Source organism: Trematomus bernacchii, unplaced genomic scaffold, assembly GCF_902827165.1.
Source record: "Trematomus bernacchii unplaced genomic scaffold, fTreBer1.1, whole genome shotgun sequence".
Taxonomy (NCBI): Eukaryota; Metazoa; Chordata; class Actinopteri; order Perciformes; family Nototheniidae; genus Trematomus; species Trematomus bernacchii.
In genome coordinates, this window is record NW_022987705.1 from 7,418,413 (window position 1) to 7,442,834 (window position 24,422).

Consider the following 24,422-nt stretch of genomic DNA (forward strand, 5'->3'; position numbering starts at 1 on the left):
GTTTGAGAGGTTTTTCATAATGGACTTCTTCAACTCAGCTCTTGGAAAAAACATCACTTTTGTGCGTCCTGAATATTTCATATTAAGTGGCTTTATTGGAATTCCTAATATGAATTATTACTATGTATTCCTCTTTTTTGTTTACGTTGTTTCAGTGTTGGGAAACACCGCTGTGATGGCCATAATATACTTGGACCATAATCTGAGAACTCCAAAATATATTGTAGTTTTTAATTTAGCATTTGTGGACCTGTGTGGTAGCTCTGCTTTGGTGCCAAAGGTTCTTGATATCTTTCTGTTTAACCATCAGTACATCCCCTACGCTGACTGCTTGGCATTTATTTTTTTCTGCTACACGTCCCTTTCAATGCAGGTTCTTAATCTAGTTGCACTCTCGTATGACAGACTGATAGCTATCATCTACCCACTGCACTACCAAGTGAAGGTGACCCACAGGTTCATGCTGTCTTTGATTGCCTGTTTCTGGGTCTTTGTTATTACTGTTAATCTTATTGTCGTCGGCCTTCTAACAAGACTTTCCTTCTGTAAGTCTGTGGTTATTAACAGCTATTTCTGTGACCACGGCCAGATATATCGGATGGCCTGCAATGACTATAAACCTACTTATTACTTCAGTTGGTTTTTAGTAGTTCTAATTTTTTGGCTTCCATTCACATTTATTCTGTTTACTTATTCATGTATCGGCTATGCATTGTCTAAAGTTGCCACAGTTCATGAAAGAGTGAAGGCCTTTAAAACCTGCACAGCTCATCTTTCGTTGGTGGTAATCTATTTCGTCCCAATGTTAGTCACATTTACTTTGGGTTCACAAATACCTCCAAATGCCAGGATCCTAAACCTGTCTCTGACCTCTGTCTTTCCTCCAATGCTGAACCCAATCATTTATGTTTTGCAGACGCAAGAAATCAAAGAATCTATGAAAAAAATATTGAAATTTAGAAAGAAATCCCAAATTACAGTGAAGAGAGAAATCATGAAATGATTATTTGTGTATTTAATTTGGACCTTGTTTTAATGACGTTAGGTTAATTTAATTAATTTCTTTAACATCCCATACATATTTTAACATTTAATTAATCACAAGTTATTTCATAGAAATTACATTATAATAATTGAGCTTTAAATTAATTAACTAACTAATAGACAGCACAAAACAGTAAACATTAGAAATACAGTGTGTCAGGTATAACACACCTACTGTACAATGAGTATTCTGCTATTTGTTTTATCTGTGTTTGTGTATTAGGAGGATATTCTGGGAACACATTATTGTGATCAAAGTGTGTGTCTCTGTGCATGTTGTCTTGAAGGACTCTACTGTATATTAGAAAACAAATTGTGTCTTCAATGTAGTCTTTTACAGCATAATCAAAAGCATACAAATAAACCAATTTAGTATTCATAAAAATCAGTGACTATAAAAGGTTTCTTTTGCAATCAAATGATGTATCCTTGTTCTGCTTCTTCATGTTTGTCGATGGATACCTCATATTTAAAAAGTAACAAGACATATTTTGTCTCTTGGTCCGCTTCTCTTTTCTGAATCAATCTGTGTTTTCTAACTCTACACTAATGACATTAAACCCTTCAGGTTTTTCAGGTACATACTGACTTTAACTGAATAACTTTATTGTGAAGCGGCTGCAACAAATCTACATGCTTTAAATTTCAGTGGGGAATGTGGTGTGTCAATTAATGCCCTTGGTCGGAATAAATGGACTTTGGTTAAATGCTAAAGTCAAAGTAGGTAAATGGGAAAGTAAAGAGAGAAGGACCACGGCCTTGTTTGCTGCTTGTTAGCCTGCTTATCATGTTGTCAGAACTAATTATTAAGCTTCAGGAAATGCTATGATGGCTATGCACAACTTTTGAATTGACTTTTTTTGTGCTTTATTTGGACCAAAGTGAATGTCAAAGGCTGATGTGACATTCACAATCTTATCAAATATGTTGACATTTTATAATAAAAAACTAAAATAAAAAACGGCTTGTAAATGAACTGTTTGTGTCTGGCTCTTGATGTGATTTTATTTTCTCAGTGTGTCCCTTAGCAAATTGAGTTTAACACTCCTGCTCCGCAGGCTTCGACTAGATAGCTGCATTGGATATTTCTGTCAGTAGACTTCCTAAGTGCAGGAAGTTCATTGGACTAAAGATGTATTTTTTTCTGGTGCTTGCGTACAAGAGACTCAAGGGAACAGACCTTCCATTTGACACAAACAATGTTAGGGATTGCAAAATAGCTAACGCTCATCAGAGCTTCATCGTCTGAAAGAGAGCTGAGAGAAGAGCTCACCTCTGTCCAACAGAACACAGTGCTGACGCACAGTTCTGTTCTCTGCATTAAAGACTGTGCTTCGGACAGCGTAGGTTTGAGAGGTTTTTCATAATGGACTTCTTCAACTCAGCTCTTGGAAAAAACATCACTTTTGTGCGTCCTGAATATTTCATAATAAGTGGCTTTATTGGAATTCCTAATATCAATTATTACTATGTATTCCTCTTTTTTGTTTACATTGTTTCAGTGTTGGGAAACACCGTTGTGATGGCCATAATATACTTGGACCATAGGCTGAGAACTCCAAAATATATTGTAGTTTTTAATTTAGCATTTGTGGACCTGTGTGGTAGCTCTGCTTTGGTGCCAAAGGTTCTTGATATCTTTCTGTTTAACCATCAGTACATCCCCTACGCTGACTGCTTGGCATTTCTTTTTTTCTGCTACACGTCCCTTTCAATGCAGGTTCTTAATCTAGTTGCACTCTCGTATGACAGACTGATAGCTATCATCTACCCACTGCACTACCAAGTGAAGGTGACCCACAGGTTCATGCTGTCTTTGATTGCCTGTTTCTGGGTTTTTGCTATTACTGTTAATCTTATTGTCGTCGGCCTTCTAACAAGACTTTCCTTCTGTAAGTCTGTGGTTATTAACAGCTATTTCTGTGACCACGGCCAGATATTTCGGATGGCCTGCAATGACTATAAACCTACTGATTACTTTAGTTGGTTTTTAGTAGTTCTAATTTTTTGGCTTCCATTCACATTTATTCTGTTTACTTATTCATGTATCGGCTATGCATTGTCTAAAGTTGCCACAGTTCATGAAAGAGTGAAGGCCTTTAAAACCTGCACAGCTCATCTTTCGTTGGTGGCAATCTATTTCGTCCCAATGTTAGTCACATTTACTTTGGCTTCAAAAATACCTCCAAATGCCAGGATCCTAAACCTGTCTCTGACCTCTGTCTTTCCTCCAATGCTGAACCCAATCATTTATGTTTTGCAGACGCAAGAAATCAAAGAATCTATGAAAAAAATATTGAAATTTAGAAAGAAATCCCAAATTACAGTGAAGAGAGAAATCATGAAATGATTATTTGTGTATTTAATTTGGACCTTGTTTTAATGACGTTAGGTTAATTTTATTAATTTCTTTAACATCCCATACATATTTTAACATTTAATTAATCACAAGTTATTTCATAGAAATTACATTATAATAATTGAGCTTTAAATTAATAAACTAACTAATAGACAGCACAAAACAGTAAACATTAGAAATACAGTGTGTCAGGTATAACACACCTACTGTACAATGAGTATTCTGCTATTTGTTTTATCTGTGTTTGTGTATTAGGAGGATATTCTGGGAACACATTATTGTGATCAAAGTGTGTGTCTCTGTGCATGTTGTCTTGAAGGACTCTACTGTATATTAGAAAACAAATTGTGTCTTCAATGTAGTCTTTTACAGCATAATCAAAAGCATACAAATAAACCAATTTAGTATTCATAAAAATCAGTGACTATAAAAGTTTTTTTTTGCAATCAAATGATGTATCCTTGTTCTGCTTCTTCATGTTTGTCGATGGATACCTCATATTTAAAAAGTAACAAGACATATTTTGTCTCTTGGTCCGCGTCTCTTTTCTGAATCAATCTATGTTTTCTAACTCAACACTAATGACATGAAACCCTTCAGGTTTTTCAGGTACATACTGTACTGACTTTAACTGAATAACTTTATTGTTAAGCAGCTGCAAAACTTGTAGAATCTGGAACGGGATTTCTTGAATTTAAACATGTTGTAAGATGGACAACCCAAATGTGCCCAAATGTTTATCCTGAGTAAAGTTATTATCAAGGATGGATGTAGTTTAGACCGATATGACGAGTGGTTTGTGTGGATAAAAAAAAGAAGAAGGAAACTTATGAATATATAAAGAAACTATAATGCTTTCAATTTCAGTTGGGAATGTGCCGTGTCCGTAGAATGAGTTCTGGATTGGGGACCAAATGAATACGTGGCAGAGAATAACTCCCCAAAAATTCACGTATTACTTATCCATGTTAAGTTTTTTTAACCTGGTAGGAATGAATGGGCTTTGGTTAAATGCCATACAGTAGTCAAAGTAGGTAAAAGGGAAAGTCAAGAATAATTTTCAATCAAATACAAAAATACTTTGAAGGTAACACACTTAATACTGTGTATCAACATGCTTACAGGCCTGACCATTCGACATGCACCGCTTTAACACAAATGACAGATGACTGGAAGGGTGAACTGGATAATAGGAAGTTAGTGGGTGCAGTACTACTTGATTTTAGTTCTGCTTTTGATGTCATTGACCATTCTTTGTTGTTACACAAGCTGGAACAATATGGTTTTAATTTTGAAACGCTGATGTGGTTAGAAAGTTACCTGACAAATCGAAGTCAAACTGTTTTTTTTAATGGAAGTCTCTCAAAAATGAAAACAGTCACTTGTGGAGTACCTCAACTCTACACTAATGACATTAAACCCTTCAGGTTTTTCAGGTACATACTGACTTTAACTGAATAACTTTATTGTGAAGCGGCTGCAACAAATCTACATGCTTTAAATTTCAGTCGGGAATGTGGTGTGTCAATTAATGCCCTTGGTCGGAATAAATGGACTTTGGTTAAATGCTAAAGTCAAAGTAGGTAAATGGGAAAGTAAAGAGAGAAGGACCATGGCCTTGTTTGCTGCTTGTTAGCCTGCTTATCATGTTGTCAGAACTAATTATTAAGCTTCAGGAAATGCTATGATGGCTATGCACAACTTTTGAATTGACTTTTTTTGTGCTTTATTTGGACCAAAGTGAATGTCAAAGGCTGATGTGACATTCACAATCTTATCAAATATGTTGACATTTTATAATAAAAAACTAAAATAAAAAACGGCTTGTAAATGAACTGTTTATGTCTGGCTCTTGATGTGATTTTATTTTCTCAGTGTGTCCCTTAGCAAATTGAGTTTAACACTCAATGAAAAAAATATTGAAATTTAGAAAGAAATCCCAAATTACAGTGAAGAGAGAAATCATGAAATGATTATTTGTGTATTTAATTTGGACCTTGTTTTAATGACGTTAGGTTAATTTTATTAATTTCTTTAACATCCCATACATATTTTAACATTTAATTAATCACAAGTTATTTCATAGAAATTACATTATAATAATTGAGCTTTAAATTAATTAACTAACTAATAGACAGCACAAAACAGTAAACATTAGAAATACAGTGTGTCAGGTATAACACACCTACTGTACAATGAGTATTCTGCTATTTGTTTTATCTGTGTTTGTGTATTAGGAGGATATTCTGGGAACACATTATTGTGATCAAAGTGTGTGTCTCTGTGCATGTTGTCTTGAAGGAGTCTACTGTATATTAGAAAACAAATTGTGTCTTCAATGTAGTCTTTTACAGCATAATCAAAAGCATACAAATAAACCAATTTAGTATTCATAAAAATCAGTGACTATAAAAGGTTTTTTTTTGCAATCAAATGATGTATCCTTGTTCTGCTTCTTCATGTTTGTCGATGGATACCTCATATTTAAAAAGTAACAAGACATATTTTGGCTCTTGGTCCGCTTCTCTTTTCTGAATCAATCTATGTTTTCTAACTCAACACTAATAACATTAAACCCTTCAGGTTTTTCAGGTACATACTGACTTTAACTGAATAACTTTATTGTTAAGCAGCTGCAAAACTTGTAGAATCTGGAACGGGATTTCTTGAATTTAAACATGTTGTAAGATGGACAACCCAAATGTGCCCAAATGTTTATCCTGAGTAAAGTTATCATCAAGGATGGATGTAGTTTAGACCGATATGACGAGTGGTTTGTGTGGATAAAAAAAAGAAGAAGGAAACTTATGAATATATAAAGAAACTATAATGCTTTCAATTTCAGTTGGGAATGTGCCGTGTCCGTAGAATGAGTTCTGGATTGGGGACCAAATGAATACGTGGCAGAGAATAACTCCCCAAAAATTCACGTATTACTTATCCATGTTAAGTTTTTTTAACCTGGTAGGAATGAATGGGCTTTGGTTAAATGCCATACAGTAGTCAAAGTAGGTAAAAGGGAAAGTCAAGAATAATTTTCAATCAAATACAAAAATACTTTGAAGGTAACACACTTAATACTGTGTATCAACATGCTTACAGGCCTGACCATTCGACATGCACCGCTTTAACACAAATGACAGATGACTGGAAGGGCGAACTGGATAATAGGAAGTTAGTGGGTGCAGTACTACTTGATTTTAGTTCTGCTTTTGATGTCATTGACCATTCTTTGTTGTTACACAAGCTGGAACAATATGGTTTTAATTTTGAAACGCTGAGGTGGTTAGAAAGTTACCTGACAAATCGAAGTCAAACTGTTTTTTTTAATGGAAGTCTCTCAAAGATGAAAACAGTCACTTGTGGAGTACCTCAGGGTAGTTGTTTGGGACCACTTTTATTTTCTATTTTTACAAATGACCTACCATTAGTGTTAGAAAAAGCTAAAATTGTAATGTATGCAGATAACTCAACAATATATTATGCAGCATCAACTACAAGAGAGTTGACAAATGTTATGAATAAAGATCTACTACTGATATCAGAGTGGGTCATAAATAATAAGTTGGTACTTAATGCGGGAAAAACAAAATCTTTATTAATAGGATCAAATCATCAGTTAAAAGGTGAACCACAATTGCAACTACATTTAAACCATATTCAAATTGAACAGGTCAAGGAGACAAAATTGCTAGGTATAACCCTGGATCATAAATTATCTTGGTCTAAACAAATTGATAATGTTGTATGTAAATTGGGAAGGGGTGTGTCACTTGTAAAAATAATTGTAAAATATTTGCCAATGGATGTCAGTAGACAAGTTTTGGATGCTTTGGTTCTGTCGCAGCTTGATTATTGTTTGGTTATATGGTCTAGTGCTGCAGAAAAAGATTTAAACAAACTACAAGTAGCACAAAATAAGGCAGCACGATGTGCACTGCAGTGCTCCTACAGAACCAGAGTCACTCAACATGCTGGAGACACTGAAATGGTTAACTGTCAGACAGAGGTCAACTTATTTTTTGTTAAATTTTGTCAGAAATATTACAGTGACTCACTCACCACATATATTATCACAAAGGTTTATAGCGCAATATGCTCAACATAACTATCAAACACGACATACAATAGAAGGAAGGTTTGTATTACCCAAATCTAAATCAAATATGGGACAGAAAACAGTCATGTACAGAGCCATGGTCAGCTGGAACTCTTTACCAGTCCACATCATTCAGGAAAATTCTCAAGCACATTTCAAAAGGTTGCTAAAAAATTATTTAAGTATTATAAAGTACAATTGAACTGTGTCTGTGGCTATGTATGCATATATTATTATGTACACTTATTTGTATTTACTTTTGTTTGGCCTTAGGATGGCGATAATTGGATGACCATTTTGGTTTTCACTTCATACAGCACTGTAAATTGCATGAAATTATGAACTGTTTTGTTTTAATTTTGTTGTATATATGTTTATGTATGTTTTGTGTGTGTGAGGACCCCAGGAAGAATAGCCAATGCTCATGCTAGTGCTAATGGTGATCCTAATAAAGACATAACAAAAAAAAAGAGAGAAGGACCACGGCCTTGTTTGCTGCTTGTTAGCCTGCTTGTATCATGTTGTCAGAACTAATTATTAAGCTTCAGGAAATGCTATGATGGCTATTCACAACTTTTGAATTGACTTTTTTGTGCTTTATTTGGACCAGGGCAAATGTCAAAGGCTGATGTGTCATTAACAATATTATCAAATATGTTGACATTTTTAAATACAAAAATAAAACGGCTTTTAAATGAACTGTTTATGTCTGGCTCTTGATGTGATTATATTTTCTCAGTGTGTCCCTTAGTACATTGAGTTTAACACTCCTGCTCCGCAGGCTTCGACTAGATAGCTGCATTGGATATTCCTGTCAGTAGACTTCCTAAGTGCAAGAAGTTCATTGGACTAAAGATGTATTTTGTTCTGGTGCTTGCGTACAAGAGACTCAAGGGAACAGACCTTCCATTTGACATAAACAATGTTAGGGATTGCAAAATAGCTGACGCTCGTTAAAGCTTCATCGTCCTAAAGAGAGCAGAGAGAAGAGCTCACCTCTGTCCAACAGAACACAGTGCTGACGCACAGTTCTGTTCTCTGCATTAAAGACTGTGCTTCGGACAGCGTAGGATTGAGAGGTTTTTTCGTAATGGACTTCTTCAACTCAGCTCTTGGAAAAAACATCACTTTTGTGCTTCCTGAATATTTCATAATAAGTGGATTTATTGAAATTCCTAATATCAATTATTACTATGTATTCCTCTTTTTTGTTTACATTGTTTCAGTGTTGGGAAACACAGCTGTGATGGCCATAATATACAGTACTTGGACCATAGGCTGAGAACTCCAAAATATATTGTAGTTTTTAATTTAGCATTTGTGTTACGCTTCCCGAGAAGTGACTGAAGAAAAGAACCCGCTACGCAGACACTTAGACGGAAACAGTGGTGAAGTGTCAAATAATAGTCTTTATTTGACCACGGCACAGGCAAGGTGTAGAGAGGAGCTCAGAGCTGGCGAATGTAGTCAGGATGTGCTGGTGTGCGTGGAGGCACGGAGGAAACACCGGCGTGGAGAGCCGGAGATCCAGAGCTGGCGAATGTAGTCAGGATGAGCTGGTGTGCGTGGAGGCACGGAGGAAACACCGGCGTGGAGAGCCGGAGATCCAGAGCTGGTGAATGTAGTCAGGATGAGCTGGTGTGCGTGGAGGCATGGAGGGAACTCAGACGAGGAGTCGGAGGCTGGACGTGGCAAGCAGAGCGGCAGGTGTGTGTGGATCTGGAACAGGAAAGATGCAGGTTTAGGAAAGAATAACTTCTCACTATGAGCATCAAAAAGGTTTACTAGAATTTAATGCTAGTAGGCCTGGAACGATAGTTTACCACTGAAGAATAAACGAAGAACTGGCGAAGTCTGAGGATGGGAACCAGGGTTTTAAGCAGGTGCAGGTGAGTAGTGGCAATCAGTGAGATGAACAACAGCAGTGGAGATGAGTTGGCGGGAATCAGAATGTAGGTCAGCCACGCCCAGCCAGGAAGACAAACAAACATAGAAGTGGAAAAGAAGGAGGAAGTACTGCAGATCCTCACAATTTGTGGACCTGTGTGGTAGCTCTGCTTTGGTGCCAAAGGTTCTTGATATCTTTCTGTTTAACCATCAGTACATCCCCTACGCTGACTGCTTGGCATTTCTTTTTTTCTGCTACACGTGCCTTTCAATGCAGGTTCTTAATCTAGTTGCACTCTCGTATGACCGACTGATAGCTATCATCTACCCACTGCACTACCAAGTGAAGGTGACCCACAGGTTCATGCTGTCTTTGATTGCCTGTTTCTGGGTCTTTGTTATCACTGTTGTACTTATTGCAGTGGGCCTTCTAACGAGACTTTCCTTCTGTAAGTCTGTGGTTATTAACAGCTATTTCTGTGACCACGGCCAGATATATCGGATGGCCTGCAATGACTATAAACCTACTTATTACTTTAGTTGGTTTTTAGTAGTTCTAATTTTTTGGCTTCCATTCACATTTATTCTGTTTACTTATTCATGTATCGGCTATGCATTGTCTAAAGTTGCCACAGTTCATGAAAGAGTGAAGGCCTTTAAAACCTGCACAGCTCATCTTTCGTTGGTGGTAATCTATTTCGTCCCAATATTAGTCACATTTACTTTGGGTTCACAAATACCTCCAAATGCCAGGATCCTAAACCTGTCTCTGACCTCTGTCTTTCCTCCAATGCTGAACCCAATCATTTATGTTTTGCAGACGCAAGAAATCAAAGAATCTATGAAAAAAATATTGAAATTTAGAAAGAAATCCCAAATTACAGTGAAGAGAGAAATCATGAAATGATTATTTGTGTATTTAATTTGGACCTTGTTTTAATGCCGTTAGGTTAATTTAATTAATTTCTTTAACATCCCATACATATTTTAACATTTAATTAATCACAAGTTATTTCATAGAAATTACATTATAATAATTGAGCTTTAAATTAATTAACTAACTAATAGACAGCACAAAACAGTAAACATTAGAAATACAGTGTGTCAGGTATAACACACCTACTGTACAATGAGTATTCTGCTATTTGTTTTATCTGTGTTTGTGTATTAGGAGGATATTCTGGGAACACATTATTGTGATCAAAGTGTGTGTCTCTGTGCATGTTGTCTTGAAGGAGTCTACTGTATATTAGAAAACAAATTGTGTCTTCAATGTAGTCTTTTACAGCATAATCAAAAGCATACAAATAAACCAATTTAGTATTCATAAAAATCAGTGACTATAAAAGGTTTTTTTTGCAATCAAATGATGTATCCTTGTTCTGCTTCTTCATGTTTGTCGATGGATACCTCATATTTAAAAAGTAACAAGACATATTTTGTCTCTTGGTCCGCTTCTCTTTTCTGAATCAATCTATGTTTTCTAACTCAACACTAATGACATGAAACCCTTCATGTTTTTCAGGTACATACTGACTTTAACTGAATAACTTTATTGTTAAGCAGCTGCAAAACTTGTAGAATCTGGAACGGGATTTCTTGAATTTAAACATTTTGTAAGATGAACAACCCAAATGTGCCCAAATGTTTATCCTGAGTAAAGTTATCATCAAGGATGGATGTAGTTTAGACCGATATGACGAGTGGTTTGTGTGGATAAAAAAAAGAAGAAGGAAACTTATGAATATATAAAGAAACTATAATGCTTTCAATTTCAGTTGGGAATGTGCCGTGTCCGTAGAATGAGTTCTGGATTGGGGACCAAATGAATACGTGGCAGAGAATAACTCCCCAAAAATTCACGTATTACTTATCCATGTTAAGTTTTTTTAACCTGGTAGGAATGAATGGGCTTTGGTTAAATGCCATACAGTAGTCAAAGTAGGTAAAAGGGAAAGTCAAGAATAATTTTCAATCAAATACAAAAATACTTTGAAGGTAACACACTTAATACTGTGTATCAACATGCTTACAGGCCTGACCATTCGACATGCACCGCTTTAACACAAATGACAGATGACTGGAAGGGCGAACTGGATAATAGGAAGTTAGTGGGTGCAGTACTACTTGATTTTAGTTCTGCTTTTGATGTCATTGACCATTCTTTGTTGTTACACAAGCTGGAACAATATGGTTTTAATTTTGAAACGCTGAGGTGGTTAGAAAGTTACCTGACAAATCGAAGTCAAACTGTTTTTTTTAATGGAAGTCTCTCAAAGATGAAAACAGTCACTTGTGGAGTACCTCAGGGTAGTTGTTTGGGACCACTTTTATTTTCTATTTTTACAAATGACCTACCATTAGTGTTAGAAAAAGCTAAAATTGTAATGTATGCAGATGACTCAACAATATATTATGCAGCATCAACTACAAGAGAGTTGACAAATGTTATGAATAAAGATCTACTACTGATATCAGAGTGGGTCATAAATAATAAGTTGGTACTTAATGCGGGAAAAACAAAATCTTTATTAATAGGATCAAATCATCAGTTAAAAGGTGAACCAAAATTGCAACTACATTTAAACCATATTCAAATTGAACAGGTCAAGGAGACAAAATTGCTAGGTATAACCCTGGATCATAAATTATCTTGGTCTAAACAAATTGATAATGTTGTATGTAAATTGGGAAGGGGTGTGTCACTTGTAAAAATAATTGTAAAATATTTGCCAATGGATGTCAGTAGACAAGTTTTGGATGCTTTGGTTCTGTCGCAGCTTGATTATTGTTTGGTTATATGGTCTAGTGCTGCAGAAAAAGATTTAAACAAACTACAAGTAGCACAAAATAAGGCAGCACGATGTGCACTGCAGTGCTCCTACAGAACCAGAGTCACTCAACATGCTGGAGACACTGAAATGGTTAACTGTCAGACAGAGGTCAACTTATTTTTTGTTAAATTTTGTCAGAAATATTACAGTGACTCACTCACCACATATATTATCACAAAGGTTTATAGCGCAATATGCTCAACATAACTATCAAACACGACATACAATAGAAGGAAGGTTTGTATTACCCAAATCTAAATCAAATATGGGACAGAAAACAGTCATGTACAGAGCCATGGTCAGCTGGAACTCTTTACGAGTCCACATCATTCAGGAAAATTCTCAAGTACATTTCAAAAGGTTGCTAAAAAATTATTTAAGTATTATAAAGTACATTTGAACTGTGTCTGTGGCTATGTATGCATATATTATTATGTACACTTATTTGTATTTACTTTTGTTTGGCCTTAGGATGGCGATAATTGGATGACCATTTTGGTTTTCACTTCAAACAGCACTGTAAATTGCATGAAATTATGAGCTGTTTTGTTTTCATTTTGTTGTATATATGTTTATGTATGTTTTGTGTGTGTGAGGACCCCAGGAAGAATAGCCAATGCTCATGCTAGTGCTAATGGTGATCCTAATAAAGACATAAAAAAAAAAAGAGAGAAGGACCACGGCCTTGTTTGCTGCTTGTTAGCCTGCTTGTATCATGTTGTCAGAACTAATTATTAAGCTTCAGGAAATGCTATGATGGCTATTCACAACTTTTGAATTGACTTTTTTGTGCTTTATTTGGACCAGGGCAAATGTCAAAGGCTGATGTGTCATTAACAATATTATCAAATATGTTGACATTTTTAAATACAAAAATAAAACGGCTTTTAAATGAACTGTTTATGTCTGGCTCTTGATGTGATTATATTTTCTCAGTGTGTCCCTTAGTACATTGAGTTTAACACTCCTGCTCCGCAGGCTTCGACTAGATAGCTGCATTGGATATTCCTGTCAGTAGACTTCCTAAGTGCAAGAAGTTCATTGGACTAAAGATGTATTTTGTTCTGGTGCTTGCGTACAAGAGACTCAAGGGAACGGACCTTCCATTTGACATAAACAATGTTAGGGATTGCAAAATAGCTGACGCTCGTTAAAGCTTCATCGTCGGAAAGAGAGCAGAGAGAAGAGCTCACCTCTGTCCAACAGAACACAGTGCTGACGCACAGTTCTGTTCTCTGCATTAAAGACTGTGCTTCGGACAGCGTAGGTTTGAGAGGTTTTTTCGTAATGGACTTCTTCAACTCAGCTCTTGGAAAAAACATCACTTTTATGCGTCCTGAATATTTCATAATAAGTGGATTTATTGGAATTCCTAATATCAATTATTACTATGTATTCCTCTTTTTTGTTTACATTGTTTCAGTGTTGGGAAACACAGCTGTGATGGCCATAATATACTTGGACCATAGGCTGAGAACTCCAAAATATATTGTAGTTTTTAATTTAGCATTTGTGGACCTGTGTGGTAGCTCTGCTTTGGTGCCAAAGGTTCTTGATATCTTTCTGTTTAACCATCAGTACATCCCCTACGCTGACTGCTTGGCATTTCTTTTTTTCTGCTACACGTGCCTTTCAATGCAGGTTCTTAATCTAGTTGCACTCTCGTATGACAGACTGATAGCTTTCATCTACCCACTGCACTACCAAGTGAAGGTGACCCACAGGTTCATGCTGTCTTTGATTGCCTGTTTCTGGGTCTTTGTTATTACTGTTATACTTATTGCAGTGGGCCTTCTAACAAGACTTTCCTTCTGTAAGTCTGTGGTTATTAACAGCTATTTCTGTGACCACGGCCAGATACATCGGATGGCCTGCAATGACAATAAACCTAACAGCATCATTAGTGTGTTTTTAATATTTCTAATTCTTTGGCTTCCACTCACATTTATTCTGTTTAGTTATTCATGTATCGGCTATGCATTGTCTAAAGTTGCCACAGTTCATGAAAGAGTGAAGGCCTTCAAAACCTGCACAGCTCATCTTTCGTTAGTGATTATTTATTTCATTCCAATATTAGTCACATTTACTTTGGGTTCAAAAATATCTCCGAATGCCAGGATTCTAAACCTGTCTCTGACCTCTGTCTTTCCTCCAATGCTGAACCCAATCATTTATGTTTTGCAGACACAAGAAATCAAAGAATCTCTGAAAAAAATATTGAAATTTAGAAATAAATCCCAAATTACAGTGAAGAGAGAAATCATGAAATGATTATTTGTGTAGTTAATTTGGACATTGTTTTAATGCCATCAGGTTAACTTTGATTTTTTTTGTTAACATCTGCACACATTTGAACATTTAATTCAACACAAGTTATTCCATAAAAAATCAATTATAATAATTGAGCTTTAAATACATAAACTAACTAATAGACAGCACAAAACAGTAAACATCAGAAATACAGTGTGTCAGGTATAACACACCTACAATGAGAGTGTTCTGCTATTTGTTTGATCTGTGCTTGTGTATAAGGAAGATATTCTGGGAACACATTATTGTGATCAAAGTGTGTGTCTCTGTGCATGTTGTCTTGAAGGACTCTACTGTATATTAGAAAACTAATTGTGTCTTCAATTTAGTCTTTTACAGCATAATCAAAAGCATACAAATAAACTGATTTAAAATTTATAAAAATCAGTGACTATAAAATATTTGTTTTGCAATCAAATGATGTATCCTTGTTCTGCTTCTTCATGTTTGTAGATGGATACCTCATATTTAAAAAGTAACAAGACATATTTTGTCTCTTGGTCCGCTTCTCTTTTCTGAATCAATCTGTGTTTTCTAACTCTACACTAATGACATTAAACCCTTCAGGTTTTTCAGGTACATACTGACTTTAACGGAATAACTTTATTGTGAAGCGGCTGCAACAAATCTACATGCTTTAAATTTCAGTGGGGAATGTGGTGTGTCAATTAATGCCCTTGGTCGGAATAAATGGACTTTGGTTAAATGCTAAAGTCAAAGTAGGTAAATGGGAAAGTAAAGAGAGAAGGACCATGGCCTTGTTTGCTGCTTGTTAGTCTGCTTATCATGTTGTCAGAACTAATTATTAAGCTTCAGGAAATGCTATGATGGCTATGCACAACTTTTGAATTGACTTTTTTTGTGCTTTATTTGGACCAAAGTGAATGTCAAAGGCTGATGTGACATTCACAATCTTATCAAATATGTTGACATTTTATAATAAAAAACTAAAATAAAAAACGGCTTGTAAATGAACTGTTTATGTCTGGCTCTTGATGTGATTTTATTTTCTCAGTGTGTCCCTTAGCAAATTGAGTTTAACACTCCTGCTCCGCAGGCTTCGACTAGATAGCTGCATTGGATATTTCTGTCAGTAGACTTCCTAAGTGCAAGAAGTTCATTGGACTAAAGATGTATTTTTTTCTGGTGCTTGCGTACAAGAGACTCAAGGGAACAGACCTTCCATTTGACACAAACAATGTTAGGGATTGCAAAATAGCTAACGCTCATCAGAGCTTCATCGTCTGAAAGAGAGCTGAGAGAAGAGCTCACCTCTGTCCAACAGAACACAGTGCTGACGCACAGTTCTGTTCTCTGCATTAAAGACTGTGCTTCGGACAGCGTAGGTTTGAGAGGTTTTTCATAATGGACTTCTTCAACTCAGCTCTTGGAAAAAACATCACTTTTGTGCGTCCTGAATATTTCATAATAAGTGGCTTTATTGGAATTCCTAATATCAATTATTACTATGTATTCCTCTTTTTTGTTTACATTGTTTCAGTGTTGGGAAACACCGCTGTGATGGCCATAATATACTTGGACCATAATCTGAGAACTCCAAAATATATTGTAGTTTTTAATTTAGCATTTGTGGACCTGTGTGGTAGCTCTGCTTTGGTGCCAAAGGTTCTTGATATCTTTCTGTTTAACCATCAGTACATCCTCTACGCTGACTGCTTGGCATTTCTTTTTTTCTGCTACACGTGCCTTTCAATGCAGGTTCTTAATCTAGTTGGACTCTCGTATGACAGACTGATAGCTATCATCTACCCACTGCACTACCAAGTGAAGGTGACCCACAGGTTCATGCTGTCTTTGATTGCCTGTTTCTGGGTCTTTGTTATTACTGTTGATCTTATTGTCGTCGGCCTTCTAACAAGACTTTCCTTCTGTAAGTCTGTGGTTATTAACAGCTATTTCTGTGACCACGGCCAGATATATCGGATGGCCTGCAATGACTATAAACCTACTGATTACTTTAGTTGGTTTTTAGTAGTTCTAATTTTTTGGCTTCCATTCACATTTATTCTGTTTACTTATTCATGTATCGGCTATGCATTGTCTAAAGTTGCCACAGTTCATGAAAGAGTGAAGGCCTTTAAAACCTGCACAGCTCATCTTTCGTTGGTGGTAATCTATTTCGTCCCAATATTAGTCACATTTACTTTGGGTTCACAAATACCTCCAAATGCCAGGATCCTAAACCTGTCTCTGACCTCTGTCTTTCCTCCAATGCTGAACCCAATCATTTATGTTTTGCAGACGCAAGAAATCAAAGAATCTATGAAAAAAATATTGAAATTTAGAAAGAAATCCCAAATTACAGTGAAGAGAGAAATCATGAAATGATTATTTGTGTATTTAATTTGGACCTTGTTTTAATGCCGTTAGGTTAATTTGATTAATTTCTTTAACATCCCATACATATTTTAAAATTTAATTAATCACAAGTTATTTCATAGAAATTACATTATAATCATTGAGCTTTAAATTAATTAACTAACTAATAGACAGCACAAAACAGTAAACATTAGAAATACAGTGTGTCAGGTATAACACACCTACTGTACAATGAGAGTTCTCTGCTATTTGTTTTATCTGTGTTTGTGTATTAGGAGGATATTCTGGGAACACATTATTGTGATCAAAGTGTGTGTCTCTGTGCATGTTGTCTTGAAGGATTCTACTGTATATTATAAAACAAATTGTGTCTTCAATGTAGTCTTTTACAGCATAATCAAAAGCATACAAATAAACCAATTTAGTATTCATAAAAATCAGTGACTATAAAAGCTTTTTTTTTGCAATCAAATGATGTATCCTTGTTCTGCTTCTTCATGTTTGTCGATGGATACCTCATATTTAAAAAGTAACAAGACATATTTTGTCTCTTGGTCCGCTTCTCTTTTCTGAATCAATCTATGTTTTCTAACTCTACACTAATGACATGAAACCCTTCAGGTTTTTCAGGTACATACTGACTTTAACTGAATAACTTTATTGTGAAGCAGCTGCAAAAAATGTAGAATCTAGAACGGGATTTCTTGAATTTAAACATTTTGTAAGATGAACAACCCAAATGTGCCCAAATGTTTATCCTGAGTAAAGTTATCATCAAGGATGGATGTAGTTTAGACCGATATGACGAGTGGTTTGTGTGGATTTAAAAAAATAAAAAAACGTATGAATATATAAAGAAACTATAATGCTTTCAATTTCAGTCGGGAATGTGACGTGTCCGTAGAAGGTGTTCTAGATTGGGGACCAAATGAATACGTGGCAGTAAATAATTCCCCAGAAATTCACGTATTACTTATCCATGTTAATTTTGTTTTTTAATGAATGTCCTTGGTAGGAATAAATGGACTTTGGTTAAATTCAAAAGTCGCTAAATCGGAAAGTAAAGAGAGAAAGACCATGGCCTTGTCTGCTGCTTGTTAGCCTGCTTGTATCATGTTGTCAGAACTAATTATTAAAGGGCACATGTCATGGCCATTTCCACTGATCATAATTCCATTGTTGAGGTCTACTAGAATAGATTTATATTGTGCAATTTTCCAAACTCACATTGGTTTCTCATACAGCATCTCTGTAAACTACGTGTATTCACTGAATTTCACTCTCTGCCTTTAACGGCTCGTTGTAGCTCCAATAGCTCCAGCCCCCACCCTCCCTGTGAGCACAGTGTGCTCTGATTGGTCGGGACGTTGTGAATCACGCTGAGCTCCGTGGAGGTGTTGTTTCCTTGTTAGCGATACACAGCCAAACACAGCCAAACTCATCCTGAGCACACACAAAGTCACAGCCGAAGTAAAAACAATAAGTGTGGCTTGATATTGAGTAAGAAAAAGGTTGATAAACGCTGTGAGAATGGGTCTGCAGAGAGAATTTCGCCACGATCCCAACTGTCTGTTATCAGCCTGCAGCCAGGGAGGAGAAATCAGCAGAGCTCCCTGCTCCCTGCACACAGATGTGTGTGTGAGGAAGTCCGTGGATTGGTCAATTTGGACCAATCAGCGGGGGCTTAACGTAACGGCTCCGCGGACGTAACGTAACGGCTCCACGGATTGGTCCATTTCGTTCCGGGTACGGCTTGACATCATGCCGTACCCGGAACGAAATGGAAGAATCAAATGGACAATGACGTATCTCCAACGAGGCGTTTTGGGGAGGTATTTTTTGTGTTAGAGGTTTACTCGCTACAGGGTGTACTTTGAGGGTTTGTGACTCTGCACACCGTTTACATGCATACAAACCTTCATAACACACAAGGGGACGGGTAATAACCGGAAAAGCATGACATGGGCCCTTTAAGCTTCAGGAAATGCTATGATGGCTATGCACAACTTTTGAATTGACTTTTTTTGTGCTTTATTTGGACCAAAGTGAATGTCAAAGGCTGATGTGACATTTACAATATTATCAAATATGTTGACATTTTTAAATACAAAAATAAAACGGCTTTTAAATCAACTGTTTATTTCTGGCTCTTGATGTGATTTTATTTTCTCAGTGTGTCCCTTAGCAAATTGAGTTTAACACTCCTGCTCCGCAGGCTTCGACTAGATAGCTGCATTGGATATTCCTGTCAGTAGACTTCCTAAGTGCAGGAAGTTCATTGGACTAAAGATGTATTTTTTTCTGGTGCTTGTGTACAAGAGACTCAAGGGAACAGACCTTCCATTTGACACAAACAATGTTAGGGATTGCAAAATAGCTAACGCTCATTAAAGCTTCATCGTCGAAGAGAGAGCGAGAGAGAAGAGCTCACCTCTGTCCAACAGAACACAGTGCTGACGCACAGTTCTGTTCTCTGCATTAAAGACTGTGCTTCAGACAGCGTAGGTTTGAGAGGTTTTTCATAATGGACTTCTTCAACTCAGCTCTTGGAAAAAACATCACTTTTGTGCGTCCTGAATATTTCATAATAAGTGGATTTATTGGCATTCCTAATATCAATTATTACTATGTATTCCTCTTTTTTGTTTACATTGTTTCAGTGTTGGGAAACACAGCTGTGATGGCCATAATATACTTGGACCATAGGCTGAGAACTCCAAAATATATTGTAGTTTTTAATTTAGCATTTGTGGACCTGTGTGGTAGCTCTGCTTTGGTGCCAAAGGTTCTTGATATCTTTCTGTTTAACCATCAGTACATCCCCTACGCTGACTGCTTGGCATTTCTTTTTTTCTGCTACACGTGCCTTTCAATGCAGGTTCTTAATCTAGTTGCACTCTCGTATGACAGACTGATAGCTATCATCTACCCACTGCACTACCAAGTGAAGGTGACCCACAGGTTCATGCTGTCTTTGATTGCCTGTTTCTGGGTCTTTGTTATTACTGTTATACTTATTGCAGTGGGCCTTCTAACAAGACTTTCCTTCTGTAAGTCTGTGGTTATTAACAGCTATTTCTGTGACCACGGCCAGATATATCGGATGGCCTGCAATGACAATAAACCTAACGATGTCATTACTCTGTTTTTAATAGTTTTAATTCTTTGGCTTCCACTCACATTTATTCTGTTTACTTATTCATGTATCGGCTATGCATTGTCTAAAGTTGCCACAGTTCATGAAAGAGTGAAGGCCTTTAAAACCTGCACAGCTCATCTTTCGTTGGTGGTAATCTATTTCGTCCCAATATTAGTCACATTTACTTTGGGTTCACAAATACCTCCAAATGCCAGGATTCTAAACCTGTCTCTGACCTCTGTCTTTCCTCCAATGCTGAATCCAATCATTTATGTTTTGCAGACGCAAGAAATCAAAGAATCTATGAAAAAAATATTGAAATTTAGAAAGAAATCCCAAATTACAGTGAAGAGAGAAATCATGAAATGATTATTTGTGTACTTATTTTGGACCTTGTTTTAATGCGGTTAGGTTAATTTTATAATTTTTTTTAACATCCCGTACATATTTTAACATTTAATTAATCACAAGTTATTTCATAGAAATTACATTATAATCATTGAGCTTTAAATTAATAAACTAACTAATAGACAGCACAAAACAGTAAACATTAGAAATACAGTGTGTCAGGTATAACACACCTACAATGAGAGTTCTCTGCTATTTGTTTTATCTGTGTTTGTGTAGTAGGAAGATATTCTTGAAACACATTATTGTGATCAAAGTGTGTGTCTCTGTGCATGTTGTCTTGAAGGACTCTACTGTATATTAGAAAACTAATTGTGTCTTCAATGTAGTCTTTTACAGCATAATCAAAAGCATACAAATAAACTGATTTAAAATTCATAAAAATCAGTGACTATAAAATATTTGTTTTGCAATCAAATGATCCTTGTTCTGCTTCTTCATGTTTGTCGATGGATACCTCATATTTAAAAAGTAACAAGACATATTTTGTCTCTTGGTCCGCTTCTCTTTTCTGAATCAATCTGTGTTTTCTAACTCTACACTAATGACATTAAACCCTTCAGGTTTTTCAGGTACATACTGACTTTAACTGAATAACTTTATTGTGAAGCGGCTGCAACAAATCTACATGCTTTAAATTTCAGTCGGGAATGTGGTGTGTCAATTAATGCCCTTGGTCGGAATAAATGGACTTTGGTTAAATGCTAAAGTCAAAGTAGGTAAATGGGAAAGTAAAGAGAGAAGGACCATGGCCTTGTTTGCTGCTTGTTAGCCTGCTTATCATGTTGTCAGAACTAATTATTAAGCTTCAGGAAATGCTATGATGGCTATGCACAACTTTTGAATTGACTTTTTTGTGCTTTATTTGGACCAAAGTGAATGTCAAAGGCTGATGTGACATTCACAATCTTATCAAATATGTTGACATTTTATAATAAAAAACTAAAATAAAAAACGGCTTGTAAATGAACTGTTTATGTCTGGCTCTTGATGTGATTTTATTTTCTCAGTGTGTCCCTTAGCAAATTGAGTTTAACACTCCTGCTCCGCAGGCTTCGACTAGATAGCTGCATTGGATATTTCTGTCAGTAGACTTCCTAAGTGCAAGAAGTTCATTGGACTAAAGATGTATTTTTTTCTGGTGCTTGCGTACAAGAGACTCAAGGGAACAGACCTTCCATTTGACACAAACAATGTTAGGGATTGCAAAATAGCTAACGCTCATCAGAGCTTCATCGTCTGAAAGAGAGCTGAGAGAAGAGCTCACCTCTGTCCAACAGAACACAGTGCTGACGCACAGTTCTGTTCTCTGCATTAAAGACTGTGCTTCGAACAGCGTAGGTTTGAGAGGTTTTTCATAATGGACTTCTTCAACTCAGCTCTTGGAAAAAACATCACTTTTGTGCGTCCTGAATATTTCATATTAAGTGGCTTTATTGGAATTCCTAATATGAATTATTACTATGTATTCCTCTTTTTTGTTTACGTTGTTTCAGTGTTGGGAAACACCGCTGTGATGGCCATAATATACTTGGACCATAATCTGAGAACTCCAAAATATATTGTAGTTTTTAATTTAGCATTTGTGGACCTGTGTGGTAGCTCTGCTTTGGTGCCAAAGGTTCTTGATATCTTTCTGTTTAACCATCAGTACATCCCCTACGCTGACTGCTTGGCATTTATTTTTTTCTGCTACACGTCCCTTTCAATGCAGGTTCTTAATCTAGTTGCACTCTCGTATGACAGACTGATAGCTATCATCTACCCACTGCACTACCAAGTGAAGGTGACCCACAGGTTCATGCTGTCTTTGATTGCCTGTTTCTGGGTCTTTGTTATTACTGTTAATCTTATTGTCGTCGGCCTTCTAACAAGACTTTCCTTCTGTAAGTCTGTGGTTATTAACAGCTATTTCTGTGACCACGGCCAGATATATCGGATGGCCTGCAATGACTATAAACCTACTTATTACTTTAGTTGGTTTTTAGTAGTTCTAATTTTTTGGCTTCCATTCACATTTATTCTGTTTACTTATTCATGTATCGGCTATGCATTGTCTAAAGTTGCCACAGTTCATGAAAGAGTGAAGGCCTTTAAAACCTGCACAGCTCATCTTTCGTTGGTGGTAATCTATTTCGTCCCAATGTTAGTCACATTTACTTTGGGTTCACAAATACCTCCAAATGCCAGGATCCTAAACCTGTCTCTGACCTCTGTCTTTCCTCCAATGCTGAACCCAATCATTTATGTTTTGCAGACGCAAGAAATCAAAGAATCTATGAAAAAAATATTGAAATTTAGAAAGAAATCCCAAATTACAGTGAAGAGAGAAATCATGAAATGATTATTTGTGTATTTAATTTGGACCTTGTTTTAATGACGTTAGGTTCATTTTATTAATTTCTTTAACATCCCATACATATTTTAACATTTAATTAATCACAAGTTATTTCATAGAAATTACATTATAATAATTGAGCTTTAAATTAATAAACTAACTAATAGACAGCACAAAACAGTAAACATTAGAAATACAGTGTGTCAGGTATAACACACCTACTGTACAATGAGTATTCTGCTATTTGTTTTATCTGTGTTTGTGTATTAGGAGGATATTCTGGGAACACATTATTGTGATCAAAGTGTGTGTCTCTGTGCATGTTGTCTTGAAGGAGTCTACTGTATATTATAAAACAAATTGTGTCTTCAATGTAGTCTTTTACAGCATAATCAAAAGCATACAAATAAACCAATTTAGTATTCATAAAAATCAGTGACTATAAAAGTTTTTTTTTGCAATCAAATGATGTATCCTTGTTCTGCTTCTTCATGTTTGTCGATGGATACCTCATATTTAAAAAGTAACAAGACATATTTTGTCTCTTGGTCCGCGTCTCTTTTCTGAATCAATCTATGTTTTCTAACTCAACACTAATGACATGAAACCCTTCAGGTTTTTCAGGTACATACTGACTTTAACTGAATAACTTTATTGTTAAGCAGCTGCAAAACTTGTAGAATCTGGAACGGGATTTCTTGAATTTAAACATGTTGTAAGATGGACAACCCAAATGTGCCCAAATGTTTATCCTGAGTAAAGTTATTATCAAGGATGGATGTAGTTTAGACCGATATGACGAGTGGTTTGTGTGGATAAAAAAAAGAAGAAGGAAACTTATGAATATATAAAGAAACTATAATGCTTTCAATTTCAGTTGGGAATGTGCCGTGTCCGTAGAATGAGTTCTGGATTGGGGACCAAATGAATACGTGGCAGAGAATAACTCCCCAAAAATTCACGTATTACTTATCCATGTTAAGTTTTTTTAACCTGGTAGGAATGAATGGGCTTTGGTTAAATGCCATACAGTAGTCAAAGTAGGTAAAAGGGAAAGTCAAGAATAATTTTCAATCAAATACAAAAATACTTTGAAGGTAACACACTTAATACTGTGTATCAACATGCTTACAGGCCTGACCATTCGACATGCACCGCTTTAACACAAATGACAGATGACTGGAAGGGTGAACTGGATAATAGGAAGTTAGTGGGTGCAGTACTACTTGATTTTAGTTCTGCTTTTGATGTCATTGACCATTCTTTGTTGTTACACAAGCTGGAACAATATGGTTTTAATTTTGAAACGCTGAGGTGGTTAGAAAGTTACTTGACAAATCGAAGTCAAACTGTTTTTTTTAATGGAAGTCTCTCAAAAATGAAAACAGTCACTTGTGGAGTACCTCAACTCTACACTAATGACATTAAACCCTTCAGGTTTTTCAGGTACATACTGACTTTAACTGAATAACTTTATTGTGAAGCGGCTGCAACAAATCTACATGCTTTAAATTTCAGTCGGGAATGTGGTGTGTCAATTAATGCCCTTGGTCGGAATAAATGGACTTTGGTTAAATGCTAAAGTCAAAGTAGGTAAATGGGAAAGTAAAGAGAGAAGGACCATGGCCTTGTTTGCTGCTTGTTAGCCTGCTTATCATGTTGTC

The 24,422-nt window shown here is 36.1% G+C and overlaps 6 protein-coding genes and 1 pseudogene across 6 annotated transcripts; all 7 read left to right on the forward strand.

Annotated features, from left to right (window-relative positions):
- Positions 1-19: 19 nt before the first annotated feature.
- LOC117490811 (olfactory receptor 1-like) lies at positions 20-1,003 on the forward strand. Its single transcript, XM_034140643.1, has one exon. The coding sequence runs from the start codon at positions 20-22 to the stop codon at positions 1,001-1,003; it is 984 nt and encodes a 327-aa protein (XP_033996534.1).
- Positions 1,004-2,239: 1,236 nt separating this feature from the next.
- LOC117490579 (olfactory receptor 1-like) lies at positions 2,240-3,394 on the forward strand. The gene has a single exon (XM_034140341.1). It carries the CDS (start codon positions 2,411-2,413, stop codon positions 3,392-3,394), a length of 984 nt encoding a protein of 327 aa, XP_033996232.1. The 5' UTR covers positions 2,240-2,410.
- A 5,198-nt stretch (positions 3,395-8,592) lies between these two features.
- Positions 8,593-10,296, forward strand: LOC117490580 (annotated as a pseudogene).
- A 3,214-nt stretch (positions 10,297-13,510) lies between these two features.
- LOC117490581 (olfactory receptor 1-like) lies at positions 13,511-15,560 on the forward strand. Its single transcript, XM_034140342.1, has 3 exons — positions 13,511-14,443; positions 14,766-14,789; positions 15,549-15,560. The coding sequence occupies exons 1-3, from the start codon at positions 13,511-13,513 to the stop codon at positions 15,558-15,560; spliced, it is 969 nt and encodes a 322-aa protein (XP_033996233.1).
- A 28-nt stretch (positions 15,561-15,588) lies between these two features.
- Positions 15,589-16,882, forward strand: LOC117490817 (olfactory receptor 1-like). Its single transcript, XM_034140650.1, has one exon. It carries the CDS (start codon positions 15,899-15,901, stop codon positions 16,880-16,882), a length of 984 nt encoding a protein of 327 aa, XP_033996541.1. The 5' UTR covers positions 15,589-15,898.
- A 2,515-nt stretch (positions 16,883-19,397) lies between these two features.
- Positions 19,398-20,381, forward strand: LOC117490814 (olfactory receptor 1-like). Its single transcript, XM_034140646.1, has one exon. The coding sequence runs from the start codon at positions 19,398-19,400 to the stop codon at positions 20,379-20,381; it is 984 nt and encodes a 327-aa protein (XP_033996537.1).
- A 1,399-nt stretch (positions 20,382-21,780) lies between these two features.
- Positions 21,781-22,764, forward strand: LOC117490815 (olfactory receptor 1-like). The gene has a single exon (XM_034140647.1). The coding sequence runs from the start codon at positions 21,781-21,783 to the stop codon at positions 22,762-22,764; it is 984 nt and encodes a 327-aa protein (XP_033996538.1).
- The last annotated feature ends 1,658 nt before the right edge of the window (positions 22,765-24,422 follow it).

Excerpts from the sequence above, each read along its gene's own strand:
- LOC117490811 (XM_034140643.1), top strand. The coding sequence starts at position 20 with ATGGACTTCTTCAACTCAGCTCTTGGAAAAAACATCACTTTTGTGCGT.
- LOC117490579 (XM_034140341.1), top strand. The coding sequence starts at position 2,411 with ATGGACTTCTTCAACTCAGCTCTTGGAAAAAACATCACTTTTGTGCGT.
- LOC117490581 (XM_034140342.1), top strand. The coding sequence starts at position 13,511 with ATGGACTTCTTCAACTCAGCTCTTGGAAAAAACATCACTTTTATGCGT. Across the intron at positions 14,444-14,765 it reads AATCTCTGAAAAAAATATTG|TGGGAACACATTATTGTGAT; the intron begins AAATTTAGAAAT and ends AGGAAGATATTC.
- LOC117490817 (XM_034140650.1), top strand. The coding sequence starts at position 15,899 with ATGGACTTCTTCAACTCAGCTCTTGGAAAAAACATCACTTTTGTGCGT.
- LOC117490814 (XM_034140646.1), top strand. The coding sequence starts at position 19,398 with ATGGACTTCTTCAACTCAGCTCTTGGAAAAAACATCACTTTTGTGCGT.
- LOC117490815 (XM_034140647.1), top strand. The coding sequence starts at position 21,781 with ATGGACTTCTTCAACTCAGCTCTTGGAAAAAACATCACTTTTGTGCGT.